The sequence below is a fragment of the Camelus bactrianus genome, chromosome 15 (genome assembly GCF_048773025.1).
Source record: "Camelus bactrianus isolate YW-2024 breed Bactrian camel chromosome 15, ASM4877302v1, whole genome shotgun sequence".
NCBI lineage: Eukaryota > Metazoa > Chordata > Mammalia > Artiodactyla > Camelidae > Camelus > Camelus bactrianus.
Window position 1 is genome coordinate 29319148 of NC_133553.1, and position 27991 is coordinate 29347138.

The 27991-nt window shown below is 35.9% G+C and overlaps 1 protein-coding gene across 3 annotated transcripts in view; it reads right to left on the reverse strand.

Moving 5' to 3' along the window:
- Nucleotides 1-1299: 1299 nt before the first annotated feature.
- ATAD2B (ATPase family AAA domain containing 2B) overlaps nt 1300-27991 on the reverse strand; it is a 150298-nt gene continuing 123606 nt past the window's right edge. For all 3 annotated transcript variants that reach the window (XM_045511897.2, XM_074341722.1, XM_010948586.3), the window contains 6 exons: nt 25851-25973; nt 22823-22960; nt 19000-19683; nt 16312-16439; nt 15880-16008; nt 1300-13532 (listed from right to left, as the gene is read on the reverse strand). In XM_045511897.2, coding sequence (XP_045367853.1) covers nt 13491-13532; nt 15880-16008; nt 16312-16439; nt 19000-19683; nt 22823-22960; nt 25851-25973 — 1244 coding nt within the window. In that variant the 3' untranslated portion in view covers nt 1300-13490. The remainder of the gene's footprint in view (nt 13533-15879; nt 16009-16311; nt 16440-18999; nt 19684-22822; nt 22961-25850; nt 25974-27991) is intronic.

Below are 27991 nucleotides of genomic sequence, written 5' to 3' on the forward strand. Positions count from 1 at the left end.
AAAATAGACAAAAGATTTAAACATCTCATCATATACAGATGGCAAATAAGTATTTGAAAAAGATGCTAAACATCATATATCATTAGGGAATTTCAAATTAAAACAACAGTGAAAATACCATTACTCACCCATTAGGCCAAAATCTAAAACACTGACATCATCAAATTCTGGTGAGAATGTGGAGCAACAGGAACTCTTATTTGTTGCTGGTGTAAGTGTAAAATGGTAAAGCCATTTTGGACGACAGGTTGGCAGTTTGTTACAAAACTAAAAATACTCTTTCTAAGATAATCCATCAACCATGATACTTGGTATTTACCCAATGAGCTGAAACTTATGTTCACATAAAAACCTGCATATGAATATTTACAGCAGCTTTATTCATGATTACCAAATCTCGGAAGCAAAGAAGATAATCTTCAATAAGCAAACAGATAGCAGACTATGGTATACCCATTACAATGGAATATTAGTGTTAGAAATGAGCTATCAAGCCACAAAGAGACATGAAGGAACTAAATGCATATTGCTAAGTGAAATAAACCAATCTCAAGGGGCTAGGGGCTACATACTATATGATTCTAACTCTATGACATTCTGGAAAAGGCAAAACTATGGAGACCGTAAAAAGATTAGTGGTTGCCAGGGCAGAGCAAGAAATGAATAGGCGGAGCACAAAAGACTTTTAGGGCAGTGAAGTTAGTCTTACTGATACTGCAATGATGGATACATGTCATTAAATACATTTGTCAAAACTCATCAGACGTATAATACAAAGAGTGATCCCTAATTTTAAACTATGGACTTCAATTAATAATAATGTATCAGTATTTCCTCATAAATTGTCACAAATGTACCACAGTAATGTAAGATGTTAATAAGGAAGAAAACAGGTGGGGGGGACAGGTAAGAGGATACAAGGGAACTCTGTACTTCATGCTTAATTTTTCTGCAAACCTAAAACTGCACACACACACGCACAAGCACAAAACACATGTCTATTAATTTTAAAAAAGCAATGTGCAAATGAGTACCTATGATAACTCCCTCTTGTGTAAGAATAAATGGAGAAAATAAGAAAATATACATGTAATTGTTTATTTAACAAAAGAAACACCAGATAAACTAATGAGATTGCTCACTGTCCACAGTCGAAGGGATGGGGGCAGTGACACTTCTCTGGGCCTATTTTGCACAGTCATGAATTTCTGAAATATGTCACTGTTTTACATTCCAAAACACACAAACAACAAGAATGAGAAGGACCTTAAAATTGAACACAAATAACAACAACAAAAAAAGAACTTAACTATAACTTTATTTCAAAGAATAACATAACCAGAGTAAATGAGGGTAGAGGAGATTAACCCAAGTAACTTTTGAATACAGAATTTAGACAATATACCTTTAGACTAAAGACAAAAAGCACTATAAATAGAATTTGAACTCTGTTTAGTAGGCTTAGTTTTTTTGGTGGTGTGGGCTAACTTAACTACTTTTTATGTAATACAGAATTCAGAAAATAAATATATTCAGGATAAAGGGAGTCATATTTCTTGTCGGAGAAGGAAGATACATAAATGGAAAGATAAAAGGCTATGGGAAAAGAAAGTGAAATGATAGGAAAAAACTAATTTAAACACTAATTTTAAAAAACTGAAGTAGCTATATTAATAACAGCCAAGGAAGACTCTGAACAAGGACAATTAAAAGGATTGAAGAGGAATATTACATAATGAGAAAAGGTTCAATGCACCAAGAAGACATAACAATTCTAAATGTGTATACAACTAACAACAGAGGTTCCAGACGTAAGAAGCAAAAACTGACAGAACTAAAAGGAAAAACAGACAAATCCACAGTTACGGTTGGGGAGTTCAACACTCCTCTCTCAGTAATTAATACAAGTAGACAGAAAATCAACAAGGATATAGAAGATTTAAACAACATGAGCAACCAGTGTTATCGAGCTGAAATTTATAAAACCCTCCACCCAATGACAACAGAATACACATTCTTTTTTTCAAGTCAACCTAAAACATTAAGCAAGATAGATCATGTGCTAGGTAACAAAACAAACCAGAATAAATTTAACAGAATTAAAATCACACAGACTATGTTCTTTGACCACAATAGAATTAAATGAGAAGTCAGTAACTCAAAAGCTGGAAAATTCCAAATATTTGAAAACTAAACAATACACTTTTAAATAATCAATTTGGGGAGAAAAAGAGCATTTTAACTGGAATGGAGCAACTGGAAAGCTTCTGGATCGGCTAACAATGTGTTATTTTCTTTACCTGCGTGATGGTTGCATCTTAAAACCGTTTATGATAAGCTACACATTTGTTTTAAGCAATTTTCCATATCTATTATGTTTTGTAATAAAAAAGGTATAAATTCAACACGTGCATAAATATTTGATAGGAAAAGGATAACATAATCAGGTATTCATTTCCTAAACTTCACAATATCCCATCCCCTCCCTAAACTTACCACCTCCAAACTGTACCCCCAGTTTCTAGTCTTCAAGAATAAAATATCCTTATTCTTACTCAAGACCAACATTCCCACCTATGCTCCTGATTTTATACCCTTCCCTCTGGAATCTCGATCCATTAATAATGATTTCTTCCAAATCTTCAACATCCAACTGTTCTAGTGAGGAAATATAGGGTAACGGTAAACAGCTGGGTTATTGCATCAAAATCCCTGGGTTCAAATTCTGTTTCTGCTCTGGACTAGTTGTCAGCCATGTAACAATCTCTGTGATTAACTCTCCTCATTAGGAAGATGAGGAAAACAGTATCTATGTCACAGGGTTGTTGTGAAGAGTAAATGAGTTAACAGATGTAAAGCCGTTAAAAGAGGGTCTGAAATCCAGTATCTTTTCAATAAATGTTAGCTACCATTATCTCCATTCCTTCAGTATACAAACATGCTCAGCTTTTTTTCACTTTCATCAAAATCTTTTCATCAACGCTGTGTTCCTCTCTAGTTATGATCTCACTCCTTCCCTTTTTCCTGAAAACAACAAAGATCACCAATTGTCATATCTACTGGCAATGTTTTAGTATATGTTTCATTGGTCTCCACTAAAGCATTTGATACTGTTGTCCATTCTGAACATAAAATTATCTCCTCCTGTGACACCACTTTTGGCTATCCTGCTTTTGAGAAACTATGATCAGTCACCTTTGTGAGAGATCTCTTCTAGTGCTGCTTAAACATTGCTCTTCCCCTATGTACCATTTTCATTCTGCTTTGAAGCACTGCCTAAGTGGTCTAATTTCACACTCACAGTTTGAATAACACTTATGGCAGCTAACCCCCAAAGTCTCCAGGTCTGAACTGTCCTAAGCTTTAGATACATCTGAATATCTGTTGGACCTAGATGTCAAACTGTCCAACACCGCACTCACTCCAGATTTGCTACTCTTTCCTGTTCGTTCTCAGTTAATGGTGCTACTAATCTAGCTGATTATCCAGGCAGAAACCTAAGTGCAATTCCAGGCTCCTGCTTTATCCTCATCCCCAAAATGCGATCACTCAGTCCTAATGAGCTTACCTCTACATTTTCTAAAAACTGTCCCTTTCTCACCACCCATACCACAATTTTCCTAGTTCAGATCTACAGCATCTCTCACCTCGAATACAAGAGAGGCAAATAAAGTCCTTGTTGACCTCTCATACTACGTTTTCCTTCGCCTTGCTTTAAAATAAAGCAAACTAGAAGTGCACATAGTTGCCTGAACTTAACATGCTTGCCTCTGTTTCTACACTGTTCCTACTGCCTGTAATGTTCTCCTTTACTAATTTTTTTACTACACATATTCCTTCATTTTTTAGATGCTGTTAGAATATCATATCCACCAGAAAAATCTTCCGTGAATTCCTAGGTGACTTAAGTTCCCTTCCTTTATGCTCCAACAGCACCTCAACTAAACCATTATTACTGCATTTACTTAATTTAAACCATGTATTTTTCCCTCTTACTATGTCTTCTTCTACTGAATATTTATTTGCAAGGGCAGGGGGCTGTTTCACCCAGCTTTTTAACTCCCATGCCTAGCACACACTTGGAATATGACAGGTAGTCAACATATCTTGTTGAAAGAGAGTAGTTATTTTCCATTTGGTATGTATCTGTCAAATTAATATTTCTAAAGCTCCATTTTCAACATGCCATGGTGCTATTCACATGATAAAGTACAAATATCTTAAGGCTGGTCCTCTATAACAAGACCCGCAAACTACCTATATAGCTTTATCATCCACTATATTTCCTTATATATGTATTTTTAATTTTAAGCCAGTCTACTAACAGTCTTCCAAAACAACTTTTTGACCCCTACCTCCCCAAAATACTACAACCCATAAAAATGTTGGCCTATTAAATTCAATACTTACTTAGCAACTCAATAGCAATTAATCCACAATGCTGTATGACACTAAAAGCATTGTAATAGATAACCTGGATGGAATGGTCACACTCCCAACTTCTTTATCTCCAGCAAATTACTAGTAGGGGAAAGGCCAAGGTATCTTTTTGTTTAACTTGTAAAAGACATCACAGAAGAAAAACACTGAACTTTTTCTGCTTTACTCACCTTTTTCCCTCCAGTCCAGGCTTCTTTCATCTTTCTTAGTTTGAAGCTCATCGGGAACGAAGAGGAAAGGATTAGCTAATATAAGACTTCCTTCCCCGAAGCCATGCTTCTTCTGTTAAACAAAACACTAAGCAGAAAAAGTTCTAGACAGCTGGAATTTCACAAAGAAATAAAAAGAATTTCAGTAAGAAAATCAGGGTGTCTTATGACCTTTAGTGTGTAGCCTCTTAGACCTGCCACATCAGCCATTAATGGTAGAATCATTAACCCAAATGGTCCTACACAGACCAATATACCAGTCGTTTCTGTTTCTGCAACAAGAGTGCTGTCAGGAGAAAAGTCAGCATTAATACAAGTCAAAGAAAGAATAAAACCTGACTCCATCACCAAGAAGCGCTCACTCTGAAGATAACTGCTGCCCCTAAAGCGGGGAGAAGCCACCAGTGCAAAATCTTCCAAAGAACACTCTATTCCCTCTGATTTCTTGTACCTAATACATTAGCCTAATGAAAGGAAAATGAGGTTAGGAGGGCAGAGGTGGGAGCAAACAAGGAGCACATGTGATTACTCAAATATCTCAAAACGATTTGTAAAAATAATCCCCAAATGAAGGCATTCCTTCTAAGAGATTTCTGTTGGGATAACCAACCAAACCACAAAGTTTCAGGGTCAGTTCTTAAAAGAATAGAGAATATTAAAATAGCCAACACTTACCCACCTTTGTATTTATTATTTCTAATCTATACAATTCTTTCGGGTGTCCTGGCTGGACGGTTTCATAAGTGAACCCCAAATGTTATTATCTTTAGCTTTTTTCCTGTTGGGCTGATGGTATTTCCCAGAGAAGGCTCTGCTACTCTCCTATCTGGAGAGTCTTGTCCTACTTTCTGAAAGCAGCTTTTTAAGTGTCCCACTCTTACACATGAACAGATAGCAAAGAATTACCAAACATTTTTTTTTTAAAGGCTGTAATACTAAACGGGCTAAAACAAAAAGGGAAAAGCAGCTTGGAGGAGAGTCCATGCAGGCAGAAAAAACTAAGTAAGAAAAAATAATTATTAACATCCTCAGAGAGAAGAGTTGATTTTGCATCCGTGCAACAAGAACAAAATGATACTTTAAAAAAAAACTAAGGGAAAAAAATAGCTTTAAAAAAGTACATACAGAAATAAAAATTGGGGAGGAAATGACACAATTTAGAGAACAAGCTAGGTGGGTCAGTATCTGAGTAACAGTAGTTCTAGAAATGGAGAACAAAGAAAACAAAGGGAAGCACATTATAAAGAAATAACTCAGGAAAATTTCTTAGAACTGAAGGACACGAATTTCCAGAGTGGAGAGGCCAATGGATGCTAGCCCACAGACACCCACCCAGACATGTCTGGGAAATTCCAGAATGTCAGGGAGAGTGAAGATTCTAAAAGCTTCAGGAAAGAGAAACAAAATCAGGAAAATGGGTCAAAGATCAGAACAGCACTGGAATTCTCAAAAGCAACACAGGATATAAATGACAATTAGAAGAGAAAGGTGAAGGATGGCAGTGAAGGAGGTCTCAAGAAAATGACTATGCAAGACCTTGGTACACACCAATGCAAAATTGGCAAAGGCTAGAATGCTCCAGGAGACCTTGTCTTGAGATGAAATGCTAGCATATCTTACATGTTTGAAGATACTAAAAAGGGTGTTGGACTGCTGGGGTTGAATTTAGGGACAAGTAGTAGTTAATACATAGAAAACTAGGCAAATAACAACAAAGACTTATTAAGCAAAAAGTGTACAGGGAAGGAAAACTAACCATAGTATACTAAATAGTTCAACTGTCAATAGTTCTCACATAGTCACAATAATGTAAAAATTGAGTAATGATGTAATGAAAATTATAACCAGCTGGGAGGATAAGAAAACAAGACGTGTGGGTGTGTTGGAGACAGGTATGACTCTTCTCTTCCACGGTGGGAAAGCAAAAGACAATGGAAAAACTAGAAAAAGAAAAAGCAATCGTATAAGAATATTATTTAGAAACATAGAGATGCCTACCAAAATAGTTTCAGGTGTTGAAAACAATTGGTCCTGAGGAAACTGTTTCTTTTTGTGGGGCACAGGGGAAATCAGGAGATTGCTGGTTTTTATAACAAGCATTCTAGAACTACTTTATTCTTCAAAGTACTTACATACATACATGTTTCCAACTTAAAAATAAATTTTAAAGCAAGATTAAAATAATTTCATTTATAGTATTTAAAAAACCCAAACCATTTATATGGATACATGCAAATGTAATATTTGTATAATTAAAGAAATAATGATTAAAACTTATTGAACACTTACTAGGTGCCTGGTGCTGTTCTAAGTGCTTTACATACGTTGACTCAAGTACATAGCCTTCACAATAACCATTGTGGGTTTAATGCTATCATTATCCCCCATCCTACACATAGACTGACGTGCAGACAGGTGAAGTAACTTGCAGCATGTCATGCAGCCAAGAATAACACAATCAGGATTCAAACTCAGTCAGCCTGGCTCCAGCACCCATACTATTATCTTCTCAAATAACAACTTAAAAACATAGACAGGGAAGATGTTCATCAAAGGCATCAGTGTGGCTTCCTCTGGGGAAGAAAGAAAAGGAATGGGAGTGGGGAGGAGTAGAAAGCAAACTTCAACCCTACTGAGAATTTTTTTTCTTTAAAAAAGAATGAAAAAAATTATGACAAACTGTTAACATTTAATTCTGGACGGTGGGAACATGCACATTGTATTACTCTCTGTAGTATTCTGTAGTTTAAAAACTGTTTATTAATAAGGGTGAAAAATTATCTTTCACCTTAATGATAGGTCAGTTAAGAATCCAAGCTCTGAAGCCACACAAGATGAATCCCAGTTAACACTCATTTGTTGTGTAACCTTGGGCAAATTGCTTAACCAACTCCTTATTTCAGTTTCCCCTTCTGTGAAGTGGAACCAACAACAGTTCTAACATCAGACAACTGCTGTGATAATTAAATGGTTAATTCTTAAAACAGTACCTAACACTCAGAAGTTTGCTATCACTACTACCATACTTCCTGTCATCCAAGCATTGGCCACTGTTAGATAACATCTTGTTTACTCTTTGCCCACTGAACTGTAAGCTCCAAGAGAACCAGGACCTTGCTGTCCTGTCCTCAGCTATAACTCTAATGCCAAGAACTGTGCTTGGCAAGTGGCAGTTGCTCAAAGAAATTTGTTGAATAAATTTTGACCTGTGGTGACACGGAACTGCTTGTACTTTCCCCTGCAGCTGTCATGCTGTTTCACTCCTCAGCCTGTGCTTCTGTTGTTCCTTCCCCTTGGAGACGTTGTCTGTTCTGATGCTTCAGCTCAGGCGTCAGGTTTCCCAGGAAAGCTTCTTTGAGGTTGGGCTACATGTTCCTCCTCCGTACACCTAACAGTGCCTTATGCAGAGCTCAATCGTAACATGTGCTGTATCATATGGAAATGATGTGTGTGTGTGTGTGTGTGTGTGTGTGTGTGTGTGTGTGTGTGTGTGTCTGTCTGTCTGTCTGTCTGTCTGTCTGTCTGTCTGTCCACACAGGAAGTCAAGCATAGCAGTTAAGAGCATCAATTCTGGAGCCAGTCGGCCTGCACTGGAGTCCTGGCGGTGTGACCCTGGGCACATTACTTCACGTTTCACTTTCCTGATCTGTAAAGTGAGGATAATAAGAACACTTACAAGGTTCTCACAGGATTAAAATACTGTCTATTCGTATTTGTGAAACACAGAACAGTCCCTGGCACCTAATACGATATTAAATATGTTATAAAAAACCTCATTGAAGGAAGACACAATGCCTTGCCCATGTTTACATTCCCTCAAATTGATGACTTTTACGCTAGTCCGAACAAAAGGATTAGTGCCCAAACTAAGTCAGCTGCAATAAAGATAGAGAAAGGTGATGGATATGAGGCATGTTTAGAGTGGGGGAAAAAAAATCAACTGAATGGGCTGCATTTTAGAATAAGATACACCATTAAGAAGATAAAATTTAGGATGACAGGATTTGGATACTTTATGAGTATGGTTCCATTCACAAGATGGAGAATATAAGAAAAGCAAAAAGGAGAGTTCTTGGCAAATTTTTAACAAAATGTTTCATTCAATGCTTAAAGAGAGAAGAACACTTAAAAAAATTATTTTTTTTTTTTTGAATCCTGATCAACCATGAGAGAAATCTGGCACATTACATCTAAAAGAATTTAAGTTCCATGAAGACAAGGACTTTGTTTTGTTTGCTGCTTTATTTCCAGCTCCATCAACATTGCCTGGCATATAGTAGGAACTTCCTATATATTTGTTGAATCTACAAAAGGATCATTTAGATAAATTTCAGCTTTCTATATCAATTAAACCAAAAAAAATTAAGCATTGAACAGTCAAACATTGTTTTAAATTCCTACAAGAAATATAAAATATGGTACTTCCCTTGTATCCCCTTTCTCACATGAATAAAATACTAAGTTTTACATAATATTAGTAATTTACTATGTTACATAGTACAAAATACAGCTAAGTTCTCAGAAGGAACGATATAGTAAGGGAGATTTATTGGTTTAGAATCTATGCCCAGTCCTGAAATATGGGCAAGATTTCAACAGGTGAAGATAAAGATACCCCAGAGTGACTGGTATGGATAAAGTGATATGATACAGTATGAAAGGTCATAAGAAACTAAGAAGAAACTAAGTTTTGGTAAAGTGGGGCTAGACTCTAGAAAAGCCAGATAGAGGCTTATCTAAACACTCAGATAAAATTTTTAAAAATCTTGTTTCCCAGGTTTACCGTTACCAGTCTTTTGATAGATAGACACCACCAAAAGTAAAAATTATACAACTTGCAAAATCAAGAAAAACAAAGTCTTACATAAATTCTACCAGCTCCTCTTCACTGTGATTCCCAAAAAGAGAGAGAGAGAAGAAAGTTAAAGATTTATATTGAGGAAGATTAGTATACTAACCTTGGGACATGAAAAGGTAGCTCATGATAGACAGCAGAAACATGGGCAGTCTAAAGCTAAGAACATCTATTCACGTAAAGCAACAAGCCTCTCAAAATTCTGGTATGAAATCTCTTTCCATATTTAAATTCCATGTATTGTTCAAAATATGCTGATAATCACCTGATCAAAGAGAAAACACTATAAAATAAGTGAACCATACTACCTGATCGTCTGTTGCAGCATAGTCTTCCAATTAGAAAAACAAATTCCAGAAGTAATCCATTTGCTTCTAAACAACATATTTTAGACAATCTTCAACTGAAATTAAAACCACACTTTCTCAACAAAAGAACTTATAGTTAAAAAATACTGAGGGCTACTAAAATATAAATGAATCATATTAACAAGATTTTTGGGGTGCTTAATAAGCATCAATATGCCTTAGCTGCAGAACAGATGAATTCAGCTTGAAAAGTAGCATTGCATTTGCAGCCAACAGTAATCATAATTAAGCTAAAGACATGTTTTTCTTGTCATCTTTATTCAAGTATTTCACAGCAGTTATATTACAAATTACAGTAAATGTTCAAAATTCCAGAATTCAAAAATTAAATAATTTACTTCGAACTAAAGTAAAATGAAGTCAAATGCAAAACATCAATTTAACACAATTCTAAATTAAACTACAAACCCAAAATAGACCATAGTTGATGAAGTCTACTTAATCTACAAAGCAGACATACATGACTGAAACCAAAGAGGACTCCCAAAGTCTAAATAACCGAATGTACAAAATATAAAAGATGCAGGTACAAGTCCAAATTCAAGCTTACAATGTGATTACAAATAATAATTATAATAACAATGGCATTCAGCTACGGGACCTGACACTGAAGATACCTACTGAATAGCACCATAGCTGAACCAACTTAATCAAAAAAAATGGGAAGATATTACCACCCCAGTCCCTAAAAATAAAATCCAGTAAACCTACAAATACATTGGCATATGAGAAAAATCAAGTCATGAAAGGACATAAAACAAAAAAATTAATCACAGGTGAAATTCAAGCTCAAAAACACAATTAACTCCACAGCCATCAGTTTCAACCCTAGTGCGGTTCCATCATCTTCAAAAGGCTCCTATGGTCCCCACAGCTGAATATTAACTATTGTTGGGCTGTGCTGTGATATGTATTTTAGTGATCTGAGAGCAAGGTTTTACACAGGAGCTTATCATTTATAGTGCTCACAATAGGAAATAAGAACAGAGGTCAATTTGTACATATTTTTGCCAATGCTATACAGCAAAAATTAAGAACTTACAGAAAGGTAAACAAAATTGAGTCCACTTGAATAATTTCACAAGCTGCTTTAAACTATAGAACCACCAGATATCTGTAAAATAAGCAGAACTAGTTTGGTGTTTCTTTTAAAAAGGCCAGAGGAGTTGGTACAATTTCAGCTCATTTTTCCCCCCCTGGCATTAGATTGGCTTTCTCTTTAAGACCTAAACTGTTCAAAGTGGCAGTTCCTATCATACTGAGGTTGCCTTCTATTTCTCCATCTATCTCAAGGTTAAAATTATAAAACTTGATCTTTTGGAAGCATTTTAATGCTGAACATAAATAAATTTCCCTTGTCAAACTCACTGATGGCTAAAATTGTACAAATTTAGTAACCTACTAAGAACATGTGCATTTTTTTTCCTTTCACAAGTGCTGCTGTTACTTGAACAGAATGCTTCTGAATTAGAGTAACTGGAATAAATATTTAAAGAAAAATAGTGCAGCAAGAACCTGAGACTTGCAAAAAACCCTTTTACCAGAAACTTGCTACAAAAAGTCTGCTACATCTTATTTCATCAAATCTTAAATTCTGTAACAATTTCCATCAAAATACAAAATGCTAATGTATTAGACAGTAAAATAGCCTGAACAGGTATGATGGTAATAAATACTAAAGAAAGCATGAAAATCCTCCCAATAATCAAATTAGAGGTTTCAAATAACCTCCCCTTTAAAATTGGTTCATCGTTAATCGCACTTGCCCACCTTAAAAATACAGTGTGTCTACATCGGTAGCATCTTGAATTATATGACTAACTGAATATTATGAAAACTTCATAGACTAGGTATGAAGAAAACAAGTGGCATTATTTAAAAATTAAGCTAGAATTAGAAGGCGTAAAAGTTCATGTAAATGCAAAGAAGCACTTAAGATTACTGCAGTAGCCTTGGCCAAAGTGCGCTTTCTGCGCTGGCGTCCAGCACACTACAAACAGCCAGAGACGAGGAGACAAATACCTTAGCTTCAACATGTAAACGGTGGCGAAGTGAATACAGAATTCTGTAAACACTGTTGGTAACTAAAATACAAAAAGCTGAGGTAGCTCAGTATCTCTGCAGTAGTCCAAGACCGTTTGCTCTAACTAAAACCCAAACTACATGTGTTGCATATATTGGAAAGACACACCTGCAGTCAATGGCTATCATGGATGAAGATATCAAGCCAACTTGTCAAAATTTTCTACTTTTTTGTTTAAAAATCATCTGATAAAAAAATGTCACTGCACTCCCTTTGCCTCTTTGCAACTGCCTAGACTGTGTCTCCAAATCTGTAGAAAGTTTTTGTAAAACTAGTAACCCATAATTAATTTTAGATAAGTACAAGTCACAGAAATCGCTCAACAAGATTCAAAACGGGTTCCAATCCAAATGAATAGTTGTGAAGGTAAGTTTATGGTAAGGGATTTAAACATTAATACTGTTATTCAAGGACCATACCAGAGCTCACTTGCAACTATGAACATAGAAAATGAATTTTATGGAGCTTCTGACAAATTCCTCTTTTCTGTCCATTTGGCAAGTCCTGGCTTTAAACCAAAACAGTAACAATTTATTATACATGAAAATCATTCTTCTCTGGGAACTCAAACATGAATAACTATTAAATCGCCATTGACAGAAGAAAACAGGATACTGCTATCTATTTTCTGGCTATCACTGTCATCAATACCAAAAGTGTGTGGGGTTTTTTGGTGGACTGTATATTATTTGCTGTTGTTGTTGTTTTATTACGTTTCTTAAACAGAAACGGACCATACAGGAAAACTTACCATTTTAGTATATTATGTGGCTTAACACGTGTCTTGATTGAGTTCTGAACATAAGACAGGCATTTTACACCAAAACACTGATTGCCTCTTGATGACACAGAGCATCAAAACTGATTTCCAAGGTTGTGACCAAAGAAAACATTCTAATTCACTTGCTACAAATAAGCCCATCCTCGTGTTTAGCCTTATCTTTCTCAAATGAATAAAAAGGCACATTAAAGGCAGTTCTAAAGAGCCTAATCTAATTTTATCCAGTTTCTTCAATTTCCCACCAGAATATACCATAGCCAGCTTTAAAACAGGTTTCAGTCCATTACCCAGAGGAGAAAATAAAACAAATGATAAAGGGGTAGAAAGGAAGAAGGGGGAGGAAAAAAACAGGTTGCCCACTATTTAAACAATTCAACACAGTTTGAACTGCCCCATCCAGTTTCCTCATGTTTGCTGGTCTGCTCCCTAAGAGAGAAGTCTCCAAAAGAGAGTGCACAAAAAGAGGAGCAGAAGTGAGAGCAGTTTCTGTAGCACCAAAATCTCCAATCTGTGGGGTTGTATTTTTTATTTGTGGAAAATACAACATGTTTTCTGAAGTTCTGTTTGGTTCTTGTAGGCTGGTTGGTTTCAGGTACCTGAGACAATAGCACCAAATTCAACAGAGAAAGAATGAGTGAGAGAGCACTTTACACCAAGGCTCCGCACGTAATTGGTGCAATTTGAAATTGAATGGCTCAGAAGACTGCTCGGTTAGGAGCAGATTGGAGGGGATAAACCAATCATCTTGAAAGGTTCATAGGAATGTCTCAAACATATGAACTGTTCTTTCCATTTCCTATAAGGGAAAAAAAAAGTATGTGTTATCTATTAAAGGAAAGACAAAAATATTCTGGGAAAATTCACTTCAAATTAAATTTAGAGAAAGAATTTTAGATACAAAGTTAAGCTTTAAATATACTCCTGATTACAATACCATAGCTACTGTGTAAGACTGTCTACCCTAGACACTTCCAAATGCCTCCTGTTTTATATTTAGGCTAATGAGGATGATACTAGTAACACTCAATGAATACTTATTATGCCAGATATTCTACTAAGAAAAAATATATATATATACACATACACAGTTTGCTAATTTAAAACAAAGAAAAAGGCCAGAAAGACTCAATGCCATCACCACCAGGAATGCCACTCACAGGTGTTTCTGCTATAGATCCCTTCCATCTTTTAAATGAGGCCCCTAGATTACAGGGTTCCAAGACACATACTGAAAGATGTTTCACTGCTGAAGAGTATTCAACCCATTCAAGCTAATCTAATGTCAACTATCCGAACAAAGAAGTTCTAGAATAAAAAAAGTAAAAGAACTCTACCTCACACATTACTTTCGGATGGACAAATGTCAAATACGTGTGAGACATTTGGTTTTCCTTTAGACACTTTAAACACTTCCAAAGAAATTATATTCTACATCTCTAGAGAACTAATAGACCATACTAACAGATTATCATCTGATCAAAAAGTTCTTATAAGTAATCAATCAAAATCACTCCTGTTAAATGTTTCATCATATGTTACTGAATGGTAGAAAAGTTAGGTTATAAAACAGAATATACAATACTATCCCAATTTTTAAACATATATTCATATGTTTATATACATGGGATGTACATCTTGAATCGACATTGTTAAAAGATGGAAGATATTCCAAAAGATTAATACTGATTAGTTTTCTTTAAGTGGTAGGATATGAGTGATGTTTTTATATTCTCATTGTGCTTTCCGGTTATTTCTATATATTGTATAAGGACAATGCAAATTCATAAATGCTCTGTTGCTTTAAGTACAATACAGGCATACCCCAGAGATATTGCAGGTTTGGTTCCAGACAACCATAGTAAAGCAACTATCACAATAAGTGACTCATACATTTTTTAGTTTCCCAGTGCATATAAAAGTTATGTTCACACTATACTGTAGTCTACTAAGTATGCAATGGCAGTATGTCTAAAATATAACATACATACCTTAATTAAAAAATACTTAGTTGCTTAAAAAAATGCTATTATGTGAGTTGTAATCTTTTTACAATAATATCAAAGACCACTAATCACAGATCACCGTAACAAACATAATGAAAGTCTAAAATATTGCAACAATTACCAAAATGTAACATAGAAACACAAAATGAGCAAATGCTGTTGGAAAATGGCACAGTGTTGCCTCAAACCTTCAATGTAACATCTGCAAAGTGCAATACAGTAAGGTATGCAAAATATTACATATGCAAAATAATCACATCCTCTGCATCTAAATCTTCAATATAATAGAAATGCTCCTTGAGAGCAGAGACTCTGTCTTCATTTTTTGCATCCCAAACACCTAGCACAGTGTCTGGAACTATAGGTACTCAATAAATATTTAATAACTTGACCACTGGATAAGTGAACTAACAGGCAAATAAACAAAAGGAATCTAATAAAGTCACTGAGCCATTTAATCAGTAGATGAGGAATTACATTTGCTCAGATGACCTCAAAAAGCAGAAGTGTGATGTAATGATGTAAATTATATGAGCAGAGATATAAGCTCGTAATTACAAAAAACTTTCTTATGGCCCAGTGTTGTCTCAAAAAGGAACGGTTCACCTCTAAAGTGTCTCAAGCACAAGGCCAACCACCCCTTCATGTGGCTGTTTCACAGGACTAGATCTGACTAAATGAGTCAACTTTAAGTTCTCTTTCAACTATTACTAGGGTGGCCAACAGATCTCATTGCTCATGCCAACTCCTTTTAATCAGTAGTGGCTACCTAGGAAGCAGTGGTAATACGAACTGTGAAGCCATGCTCACATTGAACAGGCCCAAGAGATACGCTTAACTCGTGATGTCAGTAATCAGCAAGGGAGGGGAGAACTGTAGCAGGCTATTCTGTGTATTTGCCAACCCAGAATCATGAATTTCTGTGTTTTAATAAACAAATAATCCCAAATTATTTCTGTCCTGAGACAAAATGGTACAGAGAGCCTATTTTTATAACTCTTAATAATTCTTCTAATCTTCAGTCTTCAAACCATTATTCAGTTACTTGGTGAAAGATACAGATTTAAAAAATGTTCTGTTTTTCTCCGGGACAAGCAAAAGCAGACATTTGCTTACTCTACAGATGAATTAAGCACTCACCTCTACTAACTGTGATTTGTCATAATCTTTACGGTGACGGTAGATGCACTGACTAAGAAGAGAATATAATCTCTCAAGTTGATCAACTGCCAGATTGTTGCTTTTATCTACCAACAAATCAAGCAATTTCTATGAAAAACCAAAAGAATAAAATAAAATTTAATTTCATTGTTCAAATTTAAACAGTTTCATTCAAATGACTAGACAATAGATGACAGATGCTATGGTGTAATAGTGACACCTGAGTTTAGAAGATTCCAGGGCTTAGTTTATTACCAAGACCATTCTCGTATTTCTAAAGCCCTCAAAACACACACAATTCTTTTTTGCTAGAAGCCCTAAAGCACTTATATTCCTAGGTTAAAGTGAGAGATGATCAAAACTAGTTTTATTTCCATTCATTTAAAATGGCCTAGGAACAGCTAAGCTTACCTTCAATCTCTCACGATCCACTATAAGAGGTGGCACCGGCTCAGACGGTTCTTCTGGAACCAGGTCCAGGCTTGTTGCTTTTGCCTGCTCTGAAATTAACTTACGATATTTCTTTACTTTAGAAGCACCTACAATTGAGGAGGAAAAAAATGCACTGCAGCAAGTAAAAGTTAGGGGAAAATCAGGCTTAAACAATTATATATTCTCTTTCCCAACATAAATCCTTTTTGGAATAAGGGTGTAATTCTTTAAATAATACATGATTTTGGGGGTGGGGAGTAAAAATATACAACTCAAATTAAATTTAAACCACAACTACGAAAGCCAAGTCACACCAGAGTATCATCTAATAAACATTTCTATAAAAGGACGAAAAAGCAATCACTAGCTTTAAGCACTAACTTAAAACAGTCTTCACTCTCTGTATGACAATCATTATTTTAAAATTTAGAGCCTTCAAAATGAGAAGGAAGCAACCCAGAAAAGCAGATACACAAAGTGAGGCCAACCTATCTCATATTTGCCTCCCAATACAAAACATTTTCCTCTACACTGCCTGAAATGTCTTATTTTTTTCTGTTACACTGCCTAAAATTCTATTAGAAATCGATCTATGTTACGACATTTTCTCTAAAAAATATAAACCCATTAAAAATGTAAAAGATCTAGTACCCTTTCCCATGTTAGAGTGAATTAGTTTAATCTAATTACTTTCCTGCCAACATCTTGCTGAGACCAGCCACACTGAAAGAGCAGAAATTCTGAGATGGTTGAGTATAATTTGACAGCACCAGGCACTCTGAGAAGTAGGGGAGGGTAGGCAGACCATCGAACCCTATACTCCCTAAGTAGGTGTACTCTAATAAGAGGAGGCCAAGAGGGAAGGAACACAAGGACAAACTTGGACTGTTTCAGAACTTTACACAGAACCTGACCCCTGACTGGGATCCTCAGGAGAACCTTCCTCCTCCCTCCTACATTAGTCCTCTTAGTCCCAAGCCTTCCTTGTCATCAGTGCCTGTTTTATAGATAAATGATAAAAGAACCAAAATGTTGCCTTCATACCCACATACCATGATATATCTGAGAAATTTTATATTTCAGACAGCCTTTAGAGTAAACTTTATAGTTCAATTAATATATACCAGGAGTTTTGCTAGGACCATACTGATCCTCATTATCACACCCATGGACTTCTAGTGGCCCAAGAAGCTGAATTGGGGACCACTGCACTAGGTGACAGTACCTTGGACAGTTAAAACGAAAACTTCAGGTGAAGTTTTTACACAACAAATACCTTCAAAGCTTTTAGATCACCAACTGAACATAATATTCATGGAAACCTTTTCTGCAAGCTTACAAAAATCTCATAGTGAAGTAGCATTAAAAAGAACTCTGCCCTCCCACCCATTCTGCCTCATAACATAGATTTCTCCCTTTTCCCCACTCTGTCCCATTCATTACTTAACCATAGCTTCAACACATTTTTTAAGTTCTGTCTACATGATAGCCCAGAATAAATAATGCCCTTAAAACTACTTTCTATTATTAAACGTTGAAGAAAAAGGAAAATTCTCAACAGAAAGCATTCAAGAGCATTACATCTCTCTTTATCCATTAAAAGAACTCCAAGACTAAAGTAACATGACCTACTTTCTAATTCTGCCAGAGGACTCAAAAACTGGCATTCAATAATTTGTTCCACACAGCCCAAATCCCAGCCTAACGCATTATACTCCACACAATTTACAGAGCATGATACATTTCAAGACAGCCTAGTATAGTATAAGAGCATCTGTTCAGGAAGGAATTGTACACTGAACAGAGCAGATCTCTAACTCACCCCATTGCACTGTGGGCTAGAGAACAATGAAAAGCAGGGCCAGAAACCCTCAATTCCCCCTTTCCGCCTCTCCTTAAAAAAAAAAACAAAAAAAAACACCACATGGCCAAAGGAAGTCAGAAGTGGGCAGAGTGCTCTGACTCTTGGAAAACAAGGCAACTCTGACAGTGAGGATTCTGCTGCTTTCTTCCATCACTGGCCTCATGAAGCAGTAGAGCCTCTTAGACTAAACATCCCTCAGATTCAACTAATAATGACTGCGTGGCATGAACATACCTTAGTGTGTGCCAGGTACCATGAGAGATGATTAACATACATGATTTATCTAATCCCTGCAATGACATCATTCTGAAGTTTAATTTAGAAGATGAAAAAGACAGGGTTGGAGAGTACAAGTGATTAGCTCGGAGTCACCGGATTATAATGAACAGGAGTAGTAGCTGAGTGGGAATCTATACGACTCATATACTGTACTGCTACAGCACCCAAGTCTTCTTAGCCCACCCCAGCCCCCACCCAAATAATTCTGTTAGAAATCCATCTTTTTAACCCCTGTGGATTTACTCAGCTTTTAGTCACAAATCTGTCAGGAGAGGGATGATAATCAAGTGAGAAGCAGAAAAGTAAGCAGCCAGGAAAGCAACACATTCTAGATCATAAACTCTGAAACAGTCACCAAAATTTACCATGTATGTGTACGTTCTTCTAGAGAAGGGGTGAAAACTGCAACAGATTCTCAAAGGGGTGTAATTATCAGTTACTGCTACTGGGGACCAGACAAAACATGCACTTCATTATCTCTGGAGTTTAAACCTTCAGGAAAAACTGTAAAACATTAGCTCTACCTTCTTTATCCAGTTCTGCATCTTTAACCTCCACATCAGGGCCAGGTTCTAACTTCTCATTATTGCTACATTCCAGTGCCTCTAGTTTCTCAGGATCATCTCCTTGATTTTCATTTGAAGTTTCTGGTTTTTCTTTTGACTGGTCCTCCAGAAGACTCTTTTGTTCAGAATTACATTTATCTCCACTCCCACAGAAAGAAACTACTTCAGTTTTGCCATTCTGACACTCCAGAACTGGTATTCCTTCAAAACTGTCAGTGGAGGCCTCACCATTTAGACAGCCTCCTTTAAGGAAAGCTTCTTTCCTAGATGTCTGTTCCGGATTTAAAGAACTACTGCTGTTGACGAGTAGAGACTCATTTGAACTTTCCTCTTCAGTAGATGCAAAGTTCTCTTTTGTGCCCGCTCCATTGTTAAGCCTCTGCCCCTGGTCCATGTCCATGATGTCACAGGATGATTCATCATTGGTCATAGATAAGTCTCCAGTCTCTTCTCCATTTTCTTCATGACAGTCAGTGCTTACCTCAAACTCTCCATTCTCTAGCAATTTCCTGTCTTCCATATGATTCTCATAGTCAGGAAATTTGGTGTCCTCTTCATCTTTTTTTAAATTATTGACTTTCCTTTTCTTAATAATTCCTTTACCCCACTGTGATCGTCGCCTTGATTTTCTCCGAACTCTAACTATTTTACAAAAAAGGAAAAAAGATATGTAGAACTTGAAATACAATACTTCCTTATAAATGTTTATTAAATAAGATTCAAAAGAAAGTAAATCTATACTAGTGCAACAAAAACTACTTAGCTCTTGACATCCATGCTGACTAATCCACACAACCTACACGTAAATTGGATATGAAGTCAGGAATGAACTCTGAAGAATGAAAAAAATTAAATTTATTTCTTATGAGTTTACTCAGCACTCACTTTTTACTACTGCCCTAGATTCTACTTTATAGTTTTTCCTAATTCCTAACATCTAGGGGCTATGCATACAATATACACACTTAGGGAATGACCACATTACCCGGCTGCCTGGAAGGTTTGGAGCAACAGCCCTGGGTTTCCACTAGGAAATGAGTGCTTTGCCAGCAAAATCACCCAAAAGCTCTTAAACCATGAAAGGGAATAAAGGCATGATCCAGTATATGAAGACCGAATAGTAACAGATATCCCTACAGAGAAACCTCTACTGCCTCTCCTTCCACAAGAAGGAATCACCTCCAGTAAGTATGGTCATGGATAGAAGCCCCACGAAGGTTATACAGACAATGTGGTTGTACCGCACTGCTCCTTAATTAAGCAAAAAGTTAGCTTTTACTTTACAATTTGGGACACTTGCACAAAGAAATTTAAAAGCAAACTAGTTAAACTAGAGATCTATCACTTTTGATGTCTAACACCGAATTCTGAGTATCAGTTTGTTGAAAGCCATCAGAGTAAAAATAATTCATTTTTTCTGAGGCTATAAAAGAATGTCAAAGTCTGGCTCAATTTAAAAAGAGATAATATATATTTTTAATATATCAAAGTTGAAAAGCTTCTTGGGCAAAGACATTTTAAAAAGAAAATACAAATATGAGATCACTAAATGTAGACTGTTTAATCCACAGTTTAAAAATTGCTTCTGAAAGACAAATAGAAAGGAATATGGTCTGTGGACAACCTTCATTTCTTTATTCCAGCACTTAATAAAAACTTATGATCTATCAACAGTATATAGTTAGTGTGTTTATATACTTTTTTCATCCTTTCATCTTTAATACAAGGTGTTCACAAAAAATGAACAAATTTTGTCATAAATATTACTCTTCTTTCTTATCTAAGAACAAAGCTACTAAAGGTTTCTGAAATCATGTCCAAAATTCAAGCTATTTAGTCACTTGGCTCAAAATATATTTTGCCTTCAAAGTTGTACTACCATTACAATCATCTCTCCATTCCTTTTTCCTCTATTAATTTCTATTTTCACAATTTATAGTTACAGGGTAATTGGAAATGAAATTTCTGTATTAGTCTACTTTTAAAAGCACAGGCTAAAGTGACGGGCATTTGTTAGCAGTCCAGTAACTATATTAAAAAACTGATCCAGTGCACATTAAAAATTAAAGAAAAATATTCAGCTTGTTCTTTCTCTAAAGAGTAGAACTGCTAAGTTTTACTATCCAACAAATCACTGCTGACATTGTGTCCTCGCTTATTCTCCAATAACTAAAAATACAATGGGTTCCCTTTTCTTTCCAAATGAAGCCATGGAACACAAGAGCAAGAAGCTGGACCCTGCTCTATCAAGAGTGCCTCAATTACTTGATACATACTAGCACCCTAAGCAAAGGCTAGGAGCCCTACTGCAGCAAGGTTACTTTTAATACTTTCAGCCTGGCTAAGAACAAAGAAAATGTTCTTACCTAGGGGGAGGTCAAACTAGAGATAATTTCCCCCTCCTTATATAATTATTTCTAATGGTTAGTATGATTTTGGTAAAATAAGAGAAATTGATTGTATGGGCTCTACAAGAACAAGGATTTTTGTTTTAGTCACTGCTGTGTTTCCACAGCACCTGGCATGTGGCAGTAGTATATATTTATGGAAGTAATCTTTAATATATATACTTCCTTTTTCAGGGGTGCTTTGTGTGAAAAGCCCATTTACAGGCACAATCTTTAGAATCAATTTTTATAGCATCTCTGAGCTTCTTTCCAAAACTAAGATCTTAGGAAAGTAACTTTTCCTTAGGGATATTTAGATTTATGATTTAAGTAACCTAATGTTAAACAGACAAATGATGAGTCACATACGCCATCTACTGGTAAGAGAAATCAAAACTCACATTTGCAGATTTAAATAACATTTTAACTTAAAGGAACTTAAAACTGCTTGAAGCCAATATTCAATGTATTTTAGTTAGTATTTTCATCAGGTGCAGATAATGTAATGATTTCAAGGTTTAAATTAGAGTGCTGTGTTACATAATCCAGGTCATGATCCAAGGTACAACTAGGAAAAACAGCTTAAACAGTTTAAATATACCATTAAGTCCTTCAAATGTTCTCACACATAAATGCCACTTATCATAAAGAGAACAAGATTTTTAAAAATGAGCACAGTTCACTCATTCAAATTCAAGCCACTGCTGAAAGAACGTATTATGGCCATCTTTACTGACAGTTGAAGCAGAATTACCACCTTTCTGTCAGAAGAACAGCATATATCTTCCAAAGATGGCTATCTTCTGTGAAACATAAGCAATGTATTAGGAAGATGCTGTGTTTACTAACATTTGTTTTTTTAAGAAACTTTATGGATCACCATGAATGAGGAAAAGTGATGAAAACCTAGAACACTACATTTTCCCTTTCTAAATACATCTCACTTAAACAAAACCCAATAAAAAAGATTCTTCTCAGAAAAATCAACTTCCTACTGTCAATTCAGTCACTCTCTTATGCCAGAGTTTCCATTTCCCACCAGAATAAGAACATCCTGCATAGCATACAGCAAGTGGCTGCAGACAGCAAGGGTGAATGAAAAGTCTAGTGGCTCCACATCTCTATCCAAAAACCAAAGTTTAAAACTGAAAAAATTCAAACCTGGTTACAACAACAAGCACTGGATGGAGACAGAAAAAAGCAAAGAAAGTTAAAGAAACGCATTCTGATTCAGCACCTTACCCCACAAGCTCTTCACCTCTGAAAAGACAGAAGACTGAAGGAGCTGAGAAAAAACAGCAGTCCTCTGGTGTGTGCACCCAGCTCCTAACACATCTGCCTCCTTCACAACTGTTCCTTCACAACTGCTGGATAACATGATCTCAAATACTCACAAGCACATTTACTTGCAGAGCTGTGCCAGACATCTGCTGGATTTCGTTGTTTGTGCCGAAATGCCTCTTCAACCCTAGTTTCTGTCTTTCGAGCTCCAGTACCATGAGGATTTATTTGTTCTGCTGTTACCGATAAGCCTGCAAGCAGAAGATAAGCAATACCTATTTAAATATTCCCAGCTACATAAATTAACAAGGTTAAAAAAATGTCTGAAATACAGAACTGAGTTTTAAAGTCATTAATTATATTTGGACAGTTTGTAATTTGGATGAAAATAGTATCTTTTGTTTTAAGATGGGAAAGAAACTAGATATAAAATCATAAAAATAAAATGGCACTTTACATTTTTTTTACACTTCCCCAAAGGGGCCCAATGTGTATTCATTTTATTTTGCAAAGGGATACATTTCACGTTTTTATGACTGTGGGACAGTGAGATTATACACTGTCTAAGAGTCATGATTTCTGCCATCTTAGAAAGTACAAGCATTTACTGAGCCACTAAATCCCATTCACATGAACTGTCTCCATCTGACATTAGCTGCCTGGCATACCACACAGTGTAAGTTTGGTTTTCCTGCACTGATCTTCATAGAAATAACCATTTCATCTCATTTTCCCTTACTAGATTTCTTTCTTCTATGTTGCCCTTAAATGTTGAGGGCTATCTCTGGAATACCTTTTCTTCTCACCCTAATCTACACCTCCCACCACAAAGTATCATCCATGCCTTCAGCTTCTACTGCCATTATATAATCACTCCCAAATTACATCTTTAGCCCAAAACTGTGCTGAGCTTCTGATCCATATCAATTGCCTACTTGATACTTCCAACTGGACATCCTTAAGACAGGTGAAATAAAAGATAATTGATTTATCTTTCCCACAAAAAAACCCTGTCCTTATATAGAACCCATCTCTACTGGTGGTATTAGCATCTACTAAGTCACTAAACCAGTCATATGGCAGCCAGTTTTGACTCTTCCTTTCCTTCCTTCACAACGCCCTCCACCCTGTAGCTGCAGCTCTCATATTAATCCTACCTTCATTCCCAATTCACTAATTAAAAATCTGGACTACTCCAACAGCTTCCTCTGCCCCCCAACCATCCCTCCTCACCCCTGCAACAGCTTTACTGAGGTATAATTTACGTAACATGAAAATCACTCATTTTAAGCATAATATTAAACGATTTTTAGTAAATTTCAGAGTTGTGCAAACACTACAGCAATCCAATTTTAGATAACTGTTCCACGCAACCACTAATCCACTTTTTGTCTCTACAGACTTGCCTTTTGTGAGCATTTCATATAAATGGAATCACGCGACATGTGGTCTTTTGTGACTGGCTCTTTCACTGAGCATTCTGTTTCTGAAGTTCACCCATGTTGTACCATGCACAGTACTTCATTCCTTTCTATAGCTGAGGAGTACACCACTGTAGAGTATACCCTGTTTTGCTGACCCATTCGTCAGCTGATGGACATCTGGGTTGTTTCCAGTTTTTAGTTGTTGTGCATAGTGTTGCTAGGAACATTCCTATACAAGTCTTTATATGGACATATGTTTTCATTTCTCTTGGGCAGATCCCTAGGAGTAGAATCACTGCATCCTATGGTAAATATTATGCTTAATTCTTTAGAAACTGCCAAAATGTCTTCCAAACTGGCTCCGACATTTTTAGCTGGTCTCTTATCTTCCTACCCTGCCACATTGAGTATCTTGCTATTTCCTGCTGCCAAAGCAATTTACCAATCCGTTCCACTGCTTAAAATACTTCAGTGACTCCTGCTGACTATGGTAACTGTTCTCAAACTTTAGTGTACATAAAAACCACCTGAATAGTTTGTCAAAGTGCAGATTTCTCAGCCTTACTACTCTCAGGGAGTTTAATTCACCAGTTCTAAGCTGATGGGGGAAATAGACACACACGTTTTGAAAAACACTGACCTACAGAGTAAAATCCAAGCTCCTTAGCATGGCACTGATTCATTCAAATATCCATAGAAAGCCCACTGTACACTAGAGACAGCTCTAGGGACTGCAGCAGAGCTATTAATAAGACACTCATAGCACTTACATTCTAAACAAGGAGGAGAGAGACAACAAAAACAACAAAATGACAAGTGCTATGGTGACCAAGGCCTATATCAGATTAGGTGGCCACAGAAGGCCTCACTAAGGAAGAAGAAAAGCATCTTTATAACTTCAAGGTCCTGGACCCAGCTCACCTCTTAAGCTCTATTTCCCACCATTCTGTACATCTTTAGCAATACCAATACCAGTTTGCAATTCTTTTAATATACCACATTATTTCCCTCTCTGTGCCTTTATACACACTATTGTGTGCCGTACTTGCAATACCTCCCCCGTCTCTGTCACTGCCTCCCTTCCTCTACTCTACTAGAGATAACACTCCCATATTCATTCCCTAAACTCTGATCAAAATGCTGGGTTTCCTACCAGGAGATCTCTCCTCTGCACTATGCATAAGCTTCAATCATTGTAATCATTGATTTGTTTTACTACTAAACTTCTCTTTCCTACTAAAGTGTGAGTTCCTCAAGGACTATATACTGAATGAATAAATCACATCTGCTAATTCATTCTGTCTCTGTATTAATGAAACTGCACATAAACATCAATAGGTTAAAAAAAACAAAGTATTCCTAAAAATATATTTAAGTACCAGTACTGGGATATAAATTGATGAAATAAACCCTCTTCAACTATGAAAGCCTATTTAAATCCTTTAAGAAAAGAAATCAATAATTAACAAAGATATATTCCTACAAAAGAAGTTTCACTAAAAAGTACTTTATTTCTGTAATTTGCAATGTCACAGTAAAACTGTCATAGGAAAGTTTCATATTTCAAATAAAATTTTCAAATATCCTTGAGAATTTACATGACATATTTTAGTATCAGAAATTAAGTGAAGGCTGTGCCTCAAAATACATTTTCATAATACCAGCAACCCTAAGGAAACACCATTCAATGACTTCTTGGTCTCTAATGGTAACTTACCTCTTTTTATTCTTGCTTCCTTAATTTCTTCACATAGTTTATTAAATTCTGGATCCAATTCAGCTGCAATGATGGCATGTGCAGTGTCCTTCAGGGTACAAGCCCTGTGCCTAATTATTTTATCTGTTAAAAAAGGTAGTAGATATTTATTATACATACAGATGAAGTAACATTAACAAGGGGCATCTTTAAAAGAAAAGTAAAAGAACACAAACATTTAAATAAAACTGAAAAGCATTTGTAGGTAAGAAGATCATTTAAATGATGAGTAAAAAAGAAATATAACAAACTACTCAATCAAGTTGACAATTAACTGATAACTGTACTTTTCAGAACTTCAGAGAACTAACAAATCATTACCTTAAAGATACAAGACTTTATTTTATATTTTTGAAAATAAAAATGCATGATTTTCAATAAAAAGTTTTAAAAGATTTAGAGGATATTCACTATAGGCCCAGCACCAGAGCTGCCATAGATAGATACACAGATTTCAGAAAATCTTATGTAATTTTCTCCATAAGAGAAAAGTAGTCAAAACTGTGCTAAAGAATATAATGTATACAAAGTAAGAGTGACCTATTAAAAAACTGTGATAGCGACATACACAATAAGACACTCTAAACTAAGAATGTAAGATGATATATAAATTCCAGGTGGATCTAGGAGAGAAGTGCATACTCTGTTCTAGATAAACTATACCTCATGTTGGTACTAAAAGAAGAGTCTCTGCTTTACACCAACAGAGAAGTCCTCGTTCATTAACACTATGACAAAAGCAGCGCCACCTAGAGCTACACAACTTCAAGATATTACAAGTCAAGTAAATATATCAAGGTCACTTAATTTTTAACAGTATTTAGAAATAGAATCCAAGTTACAAAATAATATCTGCTTTTTCATCTCTAGTAAAGACAAAAAGTATAATGATGTATTTCATTTATAACTTTTCCTATTAGAAAGTCTAATAGCTAATTGTAGAAATCTTACAAAAACAAACATGCAGCACTCAAAAGGCAATCTACTGGTATATTTCCTCCCAATATATTTTCTCTAAACATTCACTCAATAAATATTGATTGTCAACTGTACCAGGAACTAAGTCAGGTGATGGCTACACAGCAGTGAACAAAACAGACAGGTCTCTACTTTCAGAGCCATTTAGAGTAGTACAGGAAAAGAGGTATTAACCAAATAATCTCTCTTACACACATATAAACATCTCCTCCTATGCCCCCCCCATTATCAAAACCCTGTAACAGTGATGATGAAAACCTACAAGATACTTGTGTGGACACCAATTTTAAGTGGGCAAGTCAGGAAAGACCTCCCTGAGTTTACTGGCATTTACGCTGAGACTTTGAAGCATGAATTGGGGTAGCCACTGAAAGAGGCAAAAACCAGTGCAGGATCATGTGAGAAATCTCTGGGGTAAAAAGATCTTGGAGATTTGAAGAAATTGAAAGGTAGCCTATGTGGTTAGAATAAGCAAGGGGCAAACAGGAATCCGACCATATTGAAAGGATTTTAGAGTTTAATCTAAGAGCAGTAAAAAGTCGTCTAAAAGATCTAAGCAGGGAAGTTTTCAATACACAGGTCTTGCTTATCTTTTGTCAGACTGATCTGTATTTCATGCTTTTTCATGTTAATGTGGACAGCAATTTTTAATTTCAATTTCCTATTATTTGGAGCCAGTATATAGAAATACAACTGAGTTTTGTATATTGACTCGTATCCTGAAACCTCACTAAACTCACTTGTCATTTCTAATAGTGTTTTTGTAAATTTCATAGGCTTTTCTATGTAGACATCATGCTGTCTATAAATGAAGAGTTTTACTGTTTTGCTTCTTCCTTTCCAAACTGGACGACTTTTATTTCTTTTTCTTACCTTACTGCACTGGCTGGAACCTTCAACATAATGTTGGGTAGAGGTGGTAAAAGTGGTTGTATTTGCAATGTTCCTGATCTTAAGGGGAAGCATTTAGTTTTCTGTCATTAAATATGATGCGAACTGTAGGCTTTTTGTAGATGTCCTTAATCAGACTGAGAATGGTCCTTTCTAATCCTAGTTAGCTTACATTTAGTAATCAGGAATACATACTGATCTGTCTCAAATGCTTTTGTGCGCTGATTGAGATA